This window comes from Staurois parvus, unplaced genomic scaffold (genome assembly GCF_062004578.1).
Source record: "Staurois parvus isolate SC_StPar_1 unplaced genomic scaffold, SC_StPar_1.0 ptg000746l, whole genome shotgun sequence".
Classification (NCBI taxonomy): Eukaryota; Metazoa; Chordata; class Amphibia; order Anura; family Ranidae; genus Staurois; species Staurois parvus.
The window spans coordinates 5,700,569-5,715,227 of record NW_028318542.1 but is presented as its reverse complement, the minus strand read 5'-3'; the positions used below and the strand labels follow the sequence as shown (position 1 = coordinate 5,715,227).

The 14,659-nt window shown below is 43.2% G+C and overlaps 1 protein-coding gene across 1 annotated transcript in view; it reads left to right on the top strand.

Moving 5' to 3' along the window:
* The window catches only part of LOC149445157 (cytochrome P450 2G1-like), a 45,341-nt gene extending 30,925 nt beyond the window's left edge, over positions 1-14,416 (top strand). The window contains exons 5-9 of the mRNA XM_089654216.1: positions 1,279-1,455; positions 4,305-4,440; positions 6,403-6,590; positions 6,907-7,048; positions 12,269-14,416. Coding sequence (XP_089510342.1) covers positions 1,279-1,455; positions 4,305-4,440; positions 6,403-6,590; positions 6,907-7,048; positions 12,269-12,456 — 831 coding nt within the window. The 3' untranslated portion in view covers positions 12,457-14,416. The remainder of the gene's footprint in view (positions 1-1,278; positions 1,456-4,304; positions 4,441-6,402; positions 6,591-6,906; positions 7,049-12,268) is intronic.
* The last annotated feature ends 243 nt before the right edge of the window (positions 14,417-14,659 follow it).

The following is a 14,659-nucleotide window of genomic DNA, read 5'->3' as shown; positions in this document are numbered from 1 at the left end:
AGGCCACTCACATTTTTACAACTTGTAAAAGGCGCATTTATTAAGCCAACACCAGCCTGATATTAAGAACCAGCAAACAGCCACAAAATCCAGGATTCTCACACCAATAAAGCCAGTAAGAGCAGAGGAACAGCAGAAGACCAGCCTGAATCCCTCAAAATGGCCGCTGGAACGCACCGCCCGGCGTGCGCTCCACTCACCGGAAGTGACGTCGGATGTGTGGACCGGAATTGCGTCAACGTGTTTCGCCCCTCCCACAGGGCGTTCTCAAGACGAGGCGAAATGCGTTGACGCAATTCCGGTTCGATAGGTGGAAGTTTCCTAAAAGCATTTGGAATCCTCAGCTTTCATCACAAGTGGTTTTGGGGTGTCTTTCCTGAAGATTTTCTGATAGAGATATGCACTAATGAATATGGGACATTTATGTTTTGTGATTTACTAAATTTGCATGAAGGTCTATTTTGCGCTGTTTTATTTATAAATATTATTTGTGTTTTCACATTTTTTGCACAGCAGCAATTTAGAAGAGGCATATTTTGTATTTGGCACTTATTTTGTATTGGCGCAGGAATATCTTATTTTTGGTAACCTCTACTAAGAGCTGGTTTCCAGCATTTGTTTTTCTTATTAGTGGCCACTGGCATCCTTAACGACCAGTGAACAGCTGGTTGTTATGGAGCAGGCTGGCAAGCCGGCCGCCGCGTCTTTAGCAACGGATGACTCATCAGCTGTCAGCGGGGTTCTCTGCTGACAGCTGACTGTAATTAAAAGAATTGCCAACTATTGCTTGAGAAAAAAACATCATGGGGGGGCCCCCAATCCATACAATGTGCTTAGGTCTGGTAGGGATTTTGAGGGGAACTCCATGTTAAATAAAAAAAAAATGGCTTTGGGAGTCCCCCCAAAATCCATACCTATCCCTTATCCCAGCATGCATCCTGGCAGATCAGGAAAGGCGGGAGGGGGGGGGGGGGCATTTGCTCATCTCCCTCACTCTTTTCTGCATTTTTTTATTTTTTAAACTGCCACTTTTGCTGGGCAGCTTGGTTTGTTAAAGGAAGACTTACTGGCCACATCAATGTGTGAATGTAAAAAAAAAAACTTTAAAAGAAAATGAATGCAGCCCCCATATCTAATAATTGGTAGGCTGCAATATAATACCCCTATAATTTTGATGAACATTTTCAAAATGCAGCTGAATTGTACCACAAATTGAGCTTTGTATTTTGTTTAATTTGGAGACTTGTAAAAAAACTACTACCTTTATGCATGATCCAGTTGCAGGAAATGCTCCCAGAAATCATGTACTACATTCCAGGACCTCATAAGAGAGTAAATGAACATCTGGATAAATTAAGGAATTTCGTCTTGGAGAGAGTCAAGATAAACCAGGAGATGTTCGATCCCAACTGTCCTCGGGATTTAATTGACTGTTTTCTTGTCAAGCAGCTGCAAGTATGTGAATTACTGCATATTAGACATTCAGGCCTGTCCAGTCAGGCAACCAATGATATGATAATTGTGGGAACCTACAAAAAACAAGTACATTAATTTAACCTAATTACAGCAAAGTAAGATCTGCCCATGCCCTCATACAGCAAGGTGAGGAAGGTGAATCCCCAACTCTCTTGGGAACCCAACAATTCCATGAGAGTCAATCTCCAAAGCCCTTTGCTGCACTCCTCAGTTGATCCCACCAACCCTTGCATAACTAAAGGACACCCTAATAATATAGGGGATGGTGAAAGGAAAACACTGAGAAAAGGACACTAGAGATTGACAACATCAGAACTGTCCATTTCCCCCAGCTACATCACTAACCTGGTCTCAAAATATCAACAAAACCGCACTCTTCGGTCTTCCCAAGACCTCCTGCTCTCTAGTTCCCATGTCACCTCCTCCCATGCTCGCCTCCAGGACTTCTCCCAAGCTTTTCCAACCCTTTGGAACTCCCTACCCCAATCTGTTCAGCTATCTCCTAATCTATCCACTTTTAGACAATCTATGAAAACCCTTCTCTTTAACCCCTTCACCCTGAGCGTATACAAATATGCAACCTCTCTGCGGCCTTGACGCTGAGCGGCCACATATTTGCGCACCATTTGTAAACAAACATGTGCTGAGAGCGCACACCCTACGCACTCCCAGCACATGTCGGTGTCCCTCGGAAAGGTCCCGATATCTTCTTGCGATTGGGACCTTTCCAATCATGTGACCACTGTGACAGCCAATCGCTGTAGTCGCATGACCCTAAACCTTCGCCCCGCCTCCCGGCATCAGAAGCCCCTTTAAGGGTCAGGAGGCGCTGGCGCAAAGGGGTTAACCACTTCCCGTCCCCCTATAGCAGTAATACAGCTACAGGGCAGCACAGGTGCGCAAAATCACATATATATAGTAATTTTGCATTTCCAGGTAGGGGCAGGGCGTATCTACCACAAGGCAAACAAGGCATTTGCCTAGGGTAGCATTTTTCAGGGGGGCAGTGACATTTTTCAGGCGGCAGCGCTGCCCCCTGAAAGAAGGGATGGAAAAATGGACACACGCAGCATGGAGACCAGGTGGGATCTGAGAGAGGCTTCGGGCTGCTTGATATATGCAGAGCCTGACTCTTGTTCCTCGGGATGTCCAGAGCTGTGAAGGTGAGTGTCTTCTATGTTGCCAAGGTGGGGGGGTTGCCAGTGTATGGGGTTGGGGGTAGTGGAAGGCTCTCTCGGGTGGGGGTGGGGCTGGGGTGTTGTTGATCAATGTCAGGCTTTTTGTGGGGGAGGGGGGTGTTGGTTGGTGTCAGGGTCTCTCCGTGGGGGGGGGGGGGCAATTTTTGTGTTGCCTAGGGCAGCACGAATCCTGAATACACCACTGGGTAGGGGTCATGCACGAAACACGTGCACGCCCTACCCGTGCTGCTGTTTGTGCCCTCTGCTGTCGATCACCGGATCCTGACCGCTGATTACTCAATGGCACCCAGTGATCGAGGAGCATTACCGACGGAGGGAGAGAACTGTATGTAAACAATACAGTTCTCTCCCCTGTCAGCTCCTGCACACTGCCATGCAAAGCAGTGTGATTACAGTGAAGCACACAGACACAGCACACCAGGGGCGGACTGACAACTCATGGGGCCCCCAGGCATTAGGGAATCATGGGGCCCCTGTGTCCTTGCCCAAACTCAAAAAAGCCTATGAAAAAGGTACCAGGGGCATCTCATGGGGCCCCCTACTGATCCCAAGCCCTCAGGCAGTGTCCGAGTTTCCAAATGGTCAGTCCGCCCCTGCAGCACACTGTAAAACAGCACACAGTTAACCCTTTGAGCACTCTGCATGTTAACCCTTCCTGCCCAGTATCATTAGTACAGTGTTAGTGCTTTTTATTAGCACTGATCACTGTATTGGTGTCACTGGGGATGTCAGTGACACCAAGTCAATTCCCCCAGTGTCAGAATGCCTGCCGCAGTCCCGCTATAAGTCGCTGACCGCCACCATTAATAGTAAAAAAAAAAATCTCAGTAATATATACCGCTATTTGAAAATGCTATAACTTTCACGTAAACCAATTAATTCACACGTATTGGGATATTTTTTAGCAAAGGCGTGGAAAATTGTCGGTCTTTTTTTTTTATATTGTAAAAATACAAAGCGCACAGGCAATCAAATATCAGCGAAAGAAAGCTCTATTCGTGGGGAAAAAATGAAGTAAATTTATTTTGGGTGCAGTGTTGCATGACCGCGCAATTGTCAGTTAAAGTAACGCAGCGCTGTAACGCAAAAATGGCTTGGTCAGGGAGGAGGTTAAATCCTCTGGAGGGCAAGTGGATAAAGAAGCCTATCCTGCTTCTAACTAATACATTGTGTTTTTTACTTTCCCCATCAGCTCATCCCTCACAGCTATTACCTTTTGTATCACTTGACCTTCCCTATTAGATTGGAAGCTCTAATGAGCAGGGCACTCTGATTCCTCTTGTACCAAATTGTGCTGTAACTGTAATGTCTACCTTCATTTTGCAAAGCGCTAAACAAACTGTTGGCGCTATAGAAATCCTGTATAATAATAATGATTTCTTCAGTCAGTGATTCCTCTTCATTTAAACTGTGTGGGAATGGTAAGTACGGTACTTACTTTCTTTTTTGCAGAGGGATATTTTATTAGAAATGTTGCTTTATTATCTATTTTTTTTAAACATACAAACATTTTTCCTTTTCTATACAAAGCAAGGGCACACTCCTTTACAACTCTAACTCAGTTTATTCTGTATATAGAGAAATCTTAAGTTCCTATTTCCTATCATCATCATAATATTTTGTTTTTAGGAAAAGGGCAATCCACACTTTGACACAAGAAACATGATACTGACAATACTCAACTTGTTCTTTGGTGGAACCGAAACTGTCAGCAGCACCCTGCGAAATGGATTCCTCATACTTGTGAGATATCCTAAAATACAAGGTAAATAGTGAGGTGAACACCGTAAAAGACTCATGAAAGGAGAAAGGAGGTGCCTTTGCCAGTCAAAAAAAAATCATATATTTGTTCTCAACCATCTAGAACAGCGGTTCTCAACCTGTGGGTCGTGACCCCTTTGGGGGTCGAACAACCCTTTCACAGGGGTCTCCTAAGACCATCGGAAAACACATATTTCCGATGGTCTTAGGAACCGAGACACCGCTCCTCTATCAGTCTCCAGGCGGGTCCGCCCACATGCAGATACGTCCACATTTCCCTGGACCGTGATGTGTGCGCGGGATGACATGCCGCCCCTGTCATCTGGCCACATCCCCGGGATCACTCAACAGCTCCGCCTCCTCGCCAGTGATTGGCCACCGGAACTGTAGCTCAGGAGAGGCACACAGGCGGCCAATCACCGGCGAGGAGGAGGAACCGAGCAGCAGCGCGAAGCTCAAAGAAGATCGAGCAAGGGAGCGGCCGGAGAAGGAAGACAGCTGACAGGTAAGTGTCTGTAGAGTGCAGATGGTGCTGCTGCAGCCAGGTATACTGGCTGTAGATGGGAGAGGGAGGGAAGCAAGCCCAGGCTGGAGCAGGAGTCAGCAAGGTAAGTATCATTGGTGTCAGTAGGAGGAATAGTGCCCCATCATTGGTGTCACTAATACCAATGATGGGGCACTATTCCTCCCACTGACACCAATGATGGGGCACTATTCCCCCCCCCACTGACACCAACGATGGGGAACTATTCCTCCCCCCACTGACACCAACGATGGGGCACTATTCCTCCCCCCACTGACACCAACGATGGGGCACTATTCCTCCCCCCACTGACACCAACGATGGGGCACTACCCCCCCCCACTGACACCAATGATGGGGTTCAATTCCCCCCACACTAGTATCAATGATGGGGCACTATTCCCCACCCCCCCACTGACACCAATGATGGGGCACTATTCCTCCCACACTGACACCAATGATGGGGCACTATTCCTCCCACTGACACCAACAATGTGGCACTATTCCTCCCACTGATACCAATGATGTGACACTATTCCTCCCACTGATACCAACGATGGGACACTATTCCTCCCACTGACATCAGTGATGTGGCACTATTCCTCCCACTGCAAAATTACAGTTATGAAGTAGCAACGAAAATAATTTTATGGTTGGGTGTCACCACAACATGAGGAACTGTATTAAGGGGTCGCGGCATTAGGAAGGTTGAGAACCACTGATCTAGAATATGTTGAGTAAGGGAGTTGACTTCTTATTGTTTGCTTTGTGTTACTGTACACTTAGCCCTGGTTCACATATCTGTGGCCGTGCGGACCACGTTTTGCGCAGACACGAGAGCCCGTTCATTTGAATGGACTCCCGTGCCCCGTGACACGCAGGGAAGAAGTCCCTGCACTTCTTCTGAAAAGGCAGCCTGCACGAGAACCTCGGTTCCCAGTACAGTTGCGTTTTCCAGCGCGGGTGGTGTGCCATTAGAACTAATGGCACCCGCCCGCGGGTCCGCATTCCTCTATGCGGGTGGTGCGGCTGCACGGATTTTCGTGCGGATCCGCAGTGGCACCACCCGCACAGATGTGAACCTAGCCTTAGGGTCTATTCATATAAAATTTGTGTGCAAATGTCTTATCTTCCACACAGGCAGGTCATGATACGCTTGCAAATATCCCCCATAATGTGTCTAATCTGTTTATTTGTCAGCTCCATCTAGTGGCCATAATGCAGTATTTTCCTGGTTGAGATATTTCAGAAAAATACTGCATTAGTGCCACTAGATGGAGGTGACGATCATAGGAATTAAATATATTAGACACATTACAGGGATTATTTGCGATGGCTATGCAGAAACTGAGACATTTGCACAGCAAGTTTCTTTTTATAAATACATTTCTGATATTGTTAAAGCATTGCTTTTTTGCTTTATATCTATATTAATATTTCCCAGACAAAGTACTTGAGGAAATAGATCGGGTTATTGGACAAAATCGCATCCCCAGCATTGAAGACCGGAGCAAAATGCCGTATACGGATGCTGTAATCCATGAGCTCCAGAGATTCAGTGATATTTTTCCAGCTAATGTTGCACGCTTAGTGACAAAAGACATCAACTTTAAGGGATATACCATTCCTAAGGTAGGGGGGATTTTTTCCTCACTGTGAAAAGATTTTTTTAATAAAATTATTCTCTTAGGTGTAGTCAATACCATTTTTTCTTGCATGTCAGCATAAACGCATTTCAAATCATTGACATTAGTTTGACAAAAAAAAGAACGATTATTGGTTTAATTATGAAATTATGAGGAGAGTGTTGTATATTTTATTTATTGGGTAATATTTTACATTGTTATAATGCATACAAGCCGCTTAGTTGTCTAAATAATATTTTATATTCTGAAACTTATTAAGCCATCTCCTTCAGGGTCACTCTGTCTTCTTTGTATGTCTTTAGGGTACAGATGTCTATCCATTACTGTGTTCTGTTCATCAAGACCCCAAGAAGTTTACTACTCCCACTATGTTCAACCCCAATCATTTCCTGGACAGCAATGGCTGCTTTAAGAAGAATGAAGCCTTTATGCCATTCTCAGCAGGTACATTTACATTTTATGAGAGTGGTCTTGTTTTTGCTATCTTCCTTGATGACCCTTTGTTTGTGAAGAACCTGACTGATGCAAAGACTGCTTTAAGGAGGGTGCAACTATACTCAAAATAATGGAAATAAGAGGAGTCCTGCTTCTTGGTATTCTTCCTTTGTGAAGTACATTTACATTTTAACTACAGGCCACATTCTTAGGTTAACCACTTCAAGTTTGGACACTTTCACCCCCTTCCTGCCCAGGCCAATTTTCAGTTTTCAGCGCTGTCACACTTTGACAATTGTGCGGTTGTGCAACACTGTACCCATATGAAATGTTTAGCATTTTTTTGAGACAGATAGAACTTTCTTTTGGTGGTATTTATTCACCACTGGGATTTTTATTTATTTTTTGCTCTATAAATGAAAGAAACAAACAATTTTTTAAAAAAAAGTGTTTTGTTTTTTTTTATTTTGCAAATAAATAATCTTTCTTCATAAATCTTGGCCAACATGTATTCAGCTATCTTTTTGGTAAAAAAATAATAACCCAAATTAGCTTATAAAAAAATATTATTTTTCAAAAAAAGTGTTGCATTTTTATTTTTTTATTATATTATTTATGTATTTATTTATTTTACATACTGTCACCCTAGCAGTACAGTGCCACCATAGTAACACTTTACAACTTGTGGGGGGTGATGAAGATTTATTTTTTTTTACACTGATTGCTTTTACACCCATATAGGCTGTAAAATCATTAATTTCTCTTTGTCTCTGGCTGCATTCTTACAGCCATTAAGAAATACTGTGAGAGCTGTGATTGGTCACAGCTTGTCACATGGTACAAGGCTGTTGTGAATAGCCTTGTGCCATATGACCTCTGTGATCATTCACAGATTTGACAAGTAGTATACAATGATGTCACGAAGTGACGTTTTGTTTACTACTGTTCATGTGATCACTGATTGGCCAATCACTGATCACATGAATCGGGACCTCATGCAGGTCCCGTACAGCTATTTGTGTTCTTGACCATCAAATGCAAACAGAATGTTCGAATGGATTATCCCTTCATAAAGCAAAAACTTAAAAGTCCTGTTGATGTAAAGTATTCCAATATTGCAGAGGTCAAAGTGATGTGATATACTTCTGGCTACTCCGTGAGGTGATAGTACAATAATGCAGTTACCAGAAGTACATACAAACTGAGCGTTGTATGTTAATAATCTGTGGAGATTTCAGGGTCTGGTCACTGGAATGGCGTCATCTAGGGCTGCAGCAGACTCCCAGGAATGGTGTCACTCACACTTGGGGGTCATCACAGGCTCACCAGAAGTATCCCATCATTGGTGTCAGTGGAACTCATTTCATCACAAGAAGGCATAGCACAATGACCTTCCCCACCTTCGGTTTATACAATAAACAACCTGTTAACTGATGCCAGAACCTTGTTAGCAATCCATTGATTGGACATCCAGACCTCTCCATTACCCAGTCCACAATTTCAGTCTGGAAACCCTAATAAAACTGGCACCCTCGTAAGCTTGAGCAATCCAGAGAACTAACAGATACGCAGTCGTAAAGATCTCAGCTGAAGGGAATGGCCAATCTACATTTCTGCTAGAATGGTTAGCAGCCATGACTCTAAAACCTTAGCATTTCATAACTCATAAAATAATAATAGTACAGCCAGAATGAGGATGTATTCACCATCATCAGTTATTGATTAGCATTTTGAACCCAAAAAACCCTATGCTAGGAGGTACCAGAGTAGATTAGGCCTCCACACCCCTCTTATGAGAAACAGATATCTGAGATCTGTCATATATACAGTATATCAATTTTAATGCTAATTTCATGCAGGACAATAATCTGCATGTTAGCAGACTGTAAATAGGAAACTGTATTTGGGACTTGGTCATATATGTGGTGACCTCCCAGCCACCACCCCTTAAACCAGCTGATTGGTCAGATGGTCTCTGTCAACACTGCTTTGATACCACAGAAGAAGGGAATACCAAGACACTTTGACAGCTCTTGTGTACCATTAACCAAAGGGAACATCTTGACCTCGCTACCTCACTACCAGGCTGACTCATCCCAGGCAGCTACTAAGCCTCTATATATAGAAAACAAAACAAAACTACAACAGATGATCTATCTAATTAACTAGGTGGGCATTACACCCCCCCCCCCCCTCCACTACAAAACAGAAATGTCCTAGCTGTTGAACAAAAAGAAAAAAGTATGGCTCCTGAGTCCAGTGGCAGGGCATCCCAAATAAAAAAAAGGAGGGGAAAAGAGAGAACAAACTTGAAAGGGGATATGTATAAAGTAGAAAAATATAACACTGTGTATACACATTTTAAATAGCAAGGTATACATATGTACATCCTGACTTCAGCTCCCTGAACCAGGGAAACAGTTACTTGTCACCCAATCCTGGCTGCACACAGGAGTATGGGGACAAAAGAATCCACTTCTTTAAAAATACATCATTGGCCCTGGCCATAGGCCAATGTGAAGATGATTTTGTCTGGGTCTAAAGGCGGTATCCACATGGGCTCTGTCCATTTGGAATGTCCAGTTGATTCTGGGGTATGGGAACTTGCTGATGGCCCTGTCAGCCCAAGTCCTCTGTAGTCGCCGCCCAGTCCCATTCTTTTTCAGTATCATCTGGGGACCAGTCCTCACAATCAGCCTCTAGGGGCCCAAACTCAACTAGCATCTGGGTGACTACTAATCTATCCCCCCACCACTGACACTCTCCGCTGGATCACCATAGAACTGGGGATCCTAGAAGATAGGCTCCTTCCAGACGGAACTATCAGGGTTGGTAAGGTTGGCTGGTCCGGGGCATTCACTGGTTTTGACTGGGCAGCACTTTTGGGCACCAGCCCTCCAGTAACATCTCTGACCAGATGATAAGTGATGGCAGGCAGCCATCCTTCCCTTCAAAGGTCTGTGAGTGGGGAGTCATGGTCCCAAGACTCAACCCCACTTTGCACTCCAAGCTCCAAACACTTTCCGGCTCTGACTCTCAGTTTTCCTGGTAAATAGGCCCAACTGCAGATCCACACTCTAGGTGCGAGGTGCCAGTTCACTGGACATCAGTTTGTTAGGGGGCTCTCCACAGTGCCTGCACTTGACACAAGCTTCCTGCATTCAGGACAAATCATACACAATCTCTCTGTTCCTTCATCAGCCCGGGGCAAAGCCACTGTGATGCTCAAGGTGGACTCCTGTGTCCACCAAGGTGATCTCCGGCATTTATGACTACAAAAACTGTGGAACAACTTGTACAATACCCTCCATCTTACTCCACTCTTTCTCATTCTCAGCATACTGGGTATACTGGGCGGACTTAAGGGCGTGACCATACCCCTTTCTCAGGCATGTTGTCACCAGCGAGACTTTTGTGCAGGTTTTTTCCTGCTCAGCTCTGCAACACTATACAACATACCATGATAATCTGGCTCAATGGTTTCTGGTTGCTAGGGGCAACAGCCGTGCAGGTTGCTATAGAGAAATCCCAGATGAGCCCCCACATGTAGCACTACACCAGTAGAAGTCTCTGAGTTTGGGCTCCCCCTAAAATATGCACTGCCAGGCAACACACATTTTTTATCACAAAACAGTCAGAAAACAGTGTTTGAGCTTGGTTTTGTAATTTTATTAAGGAGTTAAACTTGGATAGGGTCTAGGGGTATATGGAATGCCCTAGGAACTGCAGAGCGTGAGGACAACTCCTTAGCAACTATGTACAAAATGTTGATAGCAACTGTCTCTCCTTAAAGAACACTAAAGGCTCCTTGGTGTACCTCCTCAGACTTCCTCAGATTTATCCTCTTCACCCAGCTGCCAGAGGGTATCTCTGAGCAAGGGGCCTAAGAGCTGCCAATTTAGAACAGTCCCAGATGAAGAGCTAGTTGTGTCTTGCACCTAACTGCCCTCTTCCCTTATCTGATCCAGGGGGTGTAAGAGTACTGACACTATCTTCTCCTGTTAGCTTAGTGGGTTGGTGGCTACCTTCAGGCCTTGCGCTGGGCTGGCCCCCTCCCTGATACACAGGCTGTCCTCCCCAGGAGATGTTGAGGCAGTGGGGATCTTCTTCTCCAGCAACCTGCCTGTATGTAGGCCCCCTCCCCGGGACCCCTCCCAGGCTCCACACTCCAGCCTTCCTCAATCCATCTTCCACCTGACACTGACCACTGCCCTCTACTCTCTCTGGTATTTGAGGGTTGCCTTGGTCACCATGCCCAGCCTCCTGCCAGGGGATTTGCCATATCTGGGCCTCCCCCCCTCCACTTCCTATTCCAGAACGTTCTACACTTTCTAGAAAAGGTGGGTTGGCTCCAAAAGCCCTGATCTGTTAGAGCCTTCCAGCCTATACTGAGGTGACCTCACTACCTCCCTCCCAGGCTGACTCACCCCAAGCTGCTATTCAGCCTCTATCTAAAAAAAAAATAAAACAACAAACAACTTATCTAACTTGGAGGGCTTTACACTTAGTTAACTTAACCTAGTGACAATTGCTCTCAGGCTGCTGGCACCTAGATTATGGTCCCACGAGCTGGAAAATCTTTTTGCAGGGTGTAGCCAATGGTGGCATTGTTCCGTAAGTGACAGCGCAGTGTAAGATTGGCCAGTCCTTTGTCACGAGTTGGTGAGAAGGGCAGGGGTCGGGCACCACATTCGTCACAATCACTTATCTTTCTTCCTTTCTAATTGCTACGCTTAATGCAATTAGGGTGAAACCAATGTCATATTACTATTGTTGCTCAAAGCCCACTTTCCACAATATGATATTCAGAAGATGAAGTGACTCAATCACTCTGGTCCTCACATCTCCACTCAGCAATAAAGATTCAGTGCTTGCTTCAGAAGAACAGCCTCTTGGTAAAATTGCTGACAGATGGCCTACAGTATATAGAAATATAGAAAACAGTTTTGAGAGAAATATGTAGGCTGCTTTTGCTACTTTTTCTACCACTTTTTAAAATGCTAATCGCCTGACTATCTAGGGTCTCAATACTTTCTATGTTATTTAGACAAAACAATTGTGATTAGCATTTAAAACTTTCTCCTCTTTCTTGCCAATAATAAGTCGTTTCTTTCTTTTGTTTCATGACCTTCACTAAAAAAATGACCATTCACATTTTTGTAGGGGGCACTTAGTAAAAATGTATTTAATATAATGCAGTATGTTACTGTCTTTTTGCTTTATTTTTAGGAAAGAGAATTTGTGTTGGAGAAGCTCTGGCCCGCATGGAGCTGTTTCTTTTCTTAACAACTGTGCTGCAGAACTTCAAACTGACATCCAAGACTAAATTTACGGATGAAGACATCAAACCCAAAATGTCAGGATCCGCCAATGTCCCCAGATTTTATGAGATGTCTTTCATCTCTAGAGCTTTGTAGAATGGTGCCTACCTCAAGGAACAAACCCACCTTTTCAACATGGAGCTCCTTGAAGAAGATATCCAGAGTTGATGTGAGAAAGCCTTCTTTCCTTGCATGACAGGGGTCAGTTGCAGACACCATGTTTTTTTTCTAAGTGTTCCTTTAACGAGTGTTGTAGCAGTTTCATCACTGCTTCTATCACTTTCTCCTCATGTCTTCTCTGCTCTTTCACAGATAAATTTCTATCTGCTGCAATATCAATCTGTACAACCCCCTTGTCATGTATGACTGATAATTGATACTGCTATGCTTATGGTAAATGTTTGCTTTCAATATTCTTTAAACTTCTTTATGTAATTGGTGATTTGATTCTTTTTTTTACTTTATCTCTTAATTAGGTTTTTTTCTAACAGAAATATGATAGAAATTAGTCAGTACAATACAATGAAAACGGATTGGTCAGGTACAATAATAGAGTGTTTTCCATTAAGGAATGCATCAACAGGGTATGAGAATATATGGTGCCATGGTGGGCACTATACATAGTATAGGCCTCACCATGGCTCCATCAAGCATACTGATAGATAAGTAAAATCTTAAAAGTTGCAAACTATAGAAATATAGGTGCCCAGAGTGTACCTCTAAAGAAGGCATGGTATGTATAAATAGCAAAACCAGAAGCTGCCTCCATGTTTCCTGATATAAACATCAGCAGGAGTAAGTAAAGTTCGATAATAAACAGATCATGAGTGGACATTATGAGAGTGGGTAACCTATTGTGTGAAAGGTGTTAACAGAAGGGGGTAATTCAATGAGAGGTATTCAAAATAAAGATATACATATAGAGTCTCATATATATTGAAAAAACCTCAGTGCAATATGGTGTTGATATGATTATACAGTGATGTGCTGCCTGCATAGAATGTGTTCCCAGATACAGTAAATAAATGAATAAGTGTATATGTAGCGCACAAATAATGCTCTAATATACCAGTGTTATAAGTAGATGTATACCATAAACATATATCATTGCGAGTAGTAAACAGATATACTCCAATAAATACCAAATATTCATACAAAAACATGCAAATTCTTGTGTCATAAGTGACAAACGCATGTGCCCAAACGTGTGTTGAAATCGTCAAACATTAAACATATGTCCATCAAAAAAATTAAAACATATACATATATAAACATGCAAATCCTTGCATCATAAGTGGCAAATGCATGTGCCCAAATGTAGCTAGCCAGCTAAGACCAGTCCTAGGTTGTTAATATGGTTCACATATATGTGTATACCAAACCTGCCAATAACCTCAGTACAGTATATATGTGCATATGTTAAAGCCAAAGCAGAATCATTGCTGTGATTTATGTCTTTGATTGTTATATGACATTTATATATTCATTGTGTTAGCAGAAACAGAAAAGGAAAATATGCCTTTAAGAGTTAGTAAAGAACTGAGCCAATCACAGACAGCCTCACACTGTACAGAGACTTAACCAATCCCAGCCAGTTTCACATTTATGCTTGTGTAAAACTCCCTGCTAGGATTTTCTAGAGACACATGCTCACCAGACAGAAGAGGAAACAAAGTTCCAATCAGAGAAGCTCCATGGAGGCAGAGAAGGCCAAATAGGTATTTAATGCACTTGTGTTTTCCTCTATTGTTTAACAGTGCAGGTAGATCTGTGTCTAAAAACTGTTGTATGTGTTTACTTGTAGTTCCACCGAACTTACGAATTTACGAATCAAGTCACTGTAGAGTAATCTAACAAATTTATAAATCCAAGTGAATTTATCAATCTATCGAAATATACAGAACAAATTTATTGAATCTATTGAACCTATCGAGATAAGCTATCAAATCAAACCATTGTAATATGAAAGAAATAAGCTACTGTATGATAAATGAAACAAGCCATTGTAAGCAGTGTTATATGAAGAAGATTGAAGTTATTAAAGAAGTTAACTAAAGTATTCGGTGTGCTCTTTAAACCTACTGCATCCATAGAGCGGCATTGGAGGAATTACAGAGTAAAGTCAGTCTAATCAAACAAAGAAACAACAATTGCATAATTTTTCTAATGCCACAGCGCACTAGGCACCAAAGGGTGTGTTGAAATTTCAGAACTTTCAGAACTCGTTGCCTCAGCGGGAGTTATTCCCCCATTCACGTTGAATTTGTGTATGAGAGATTTTTATTTTTTGTTCAACCCA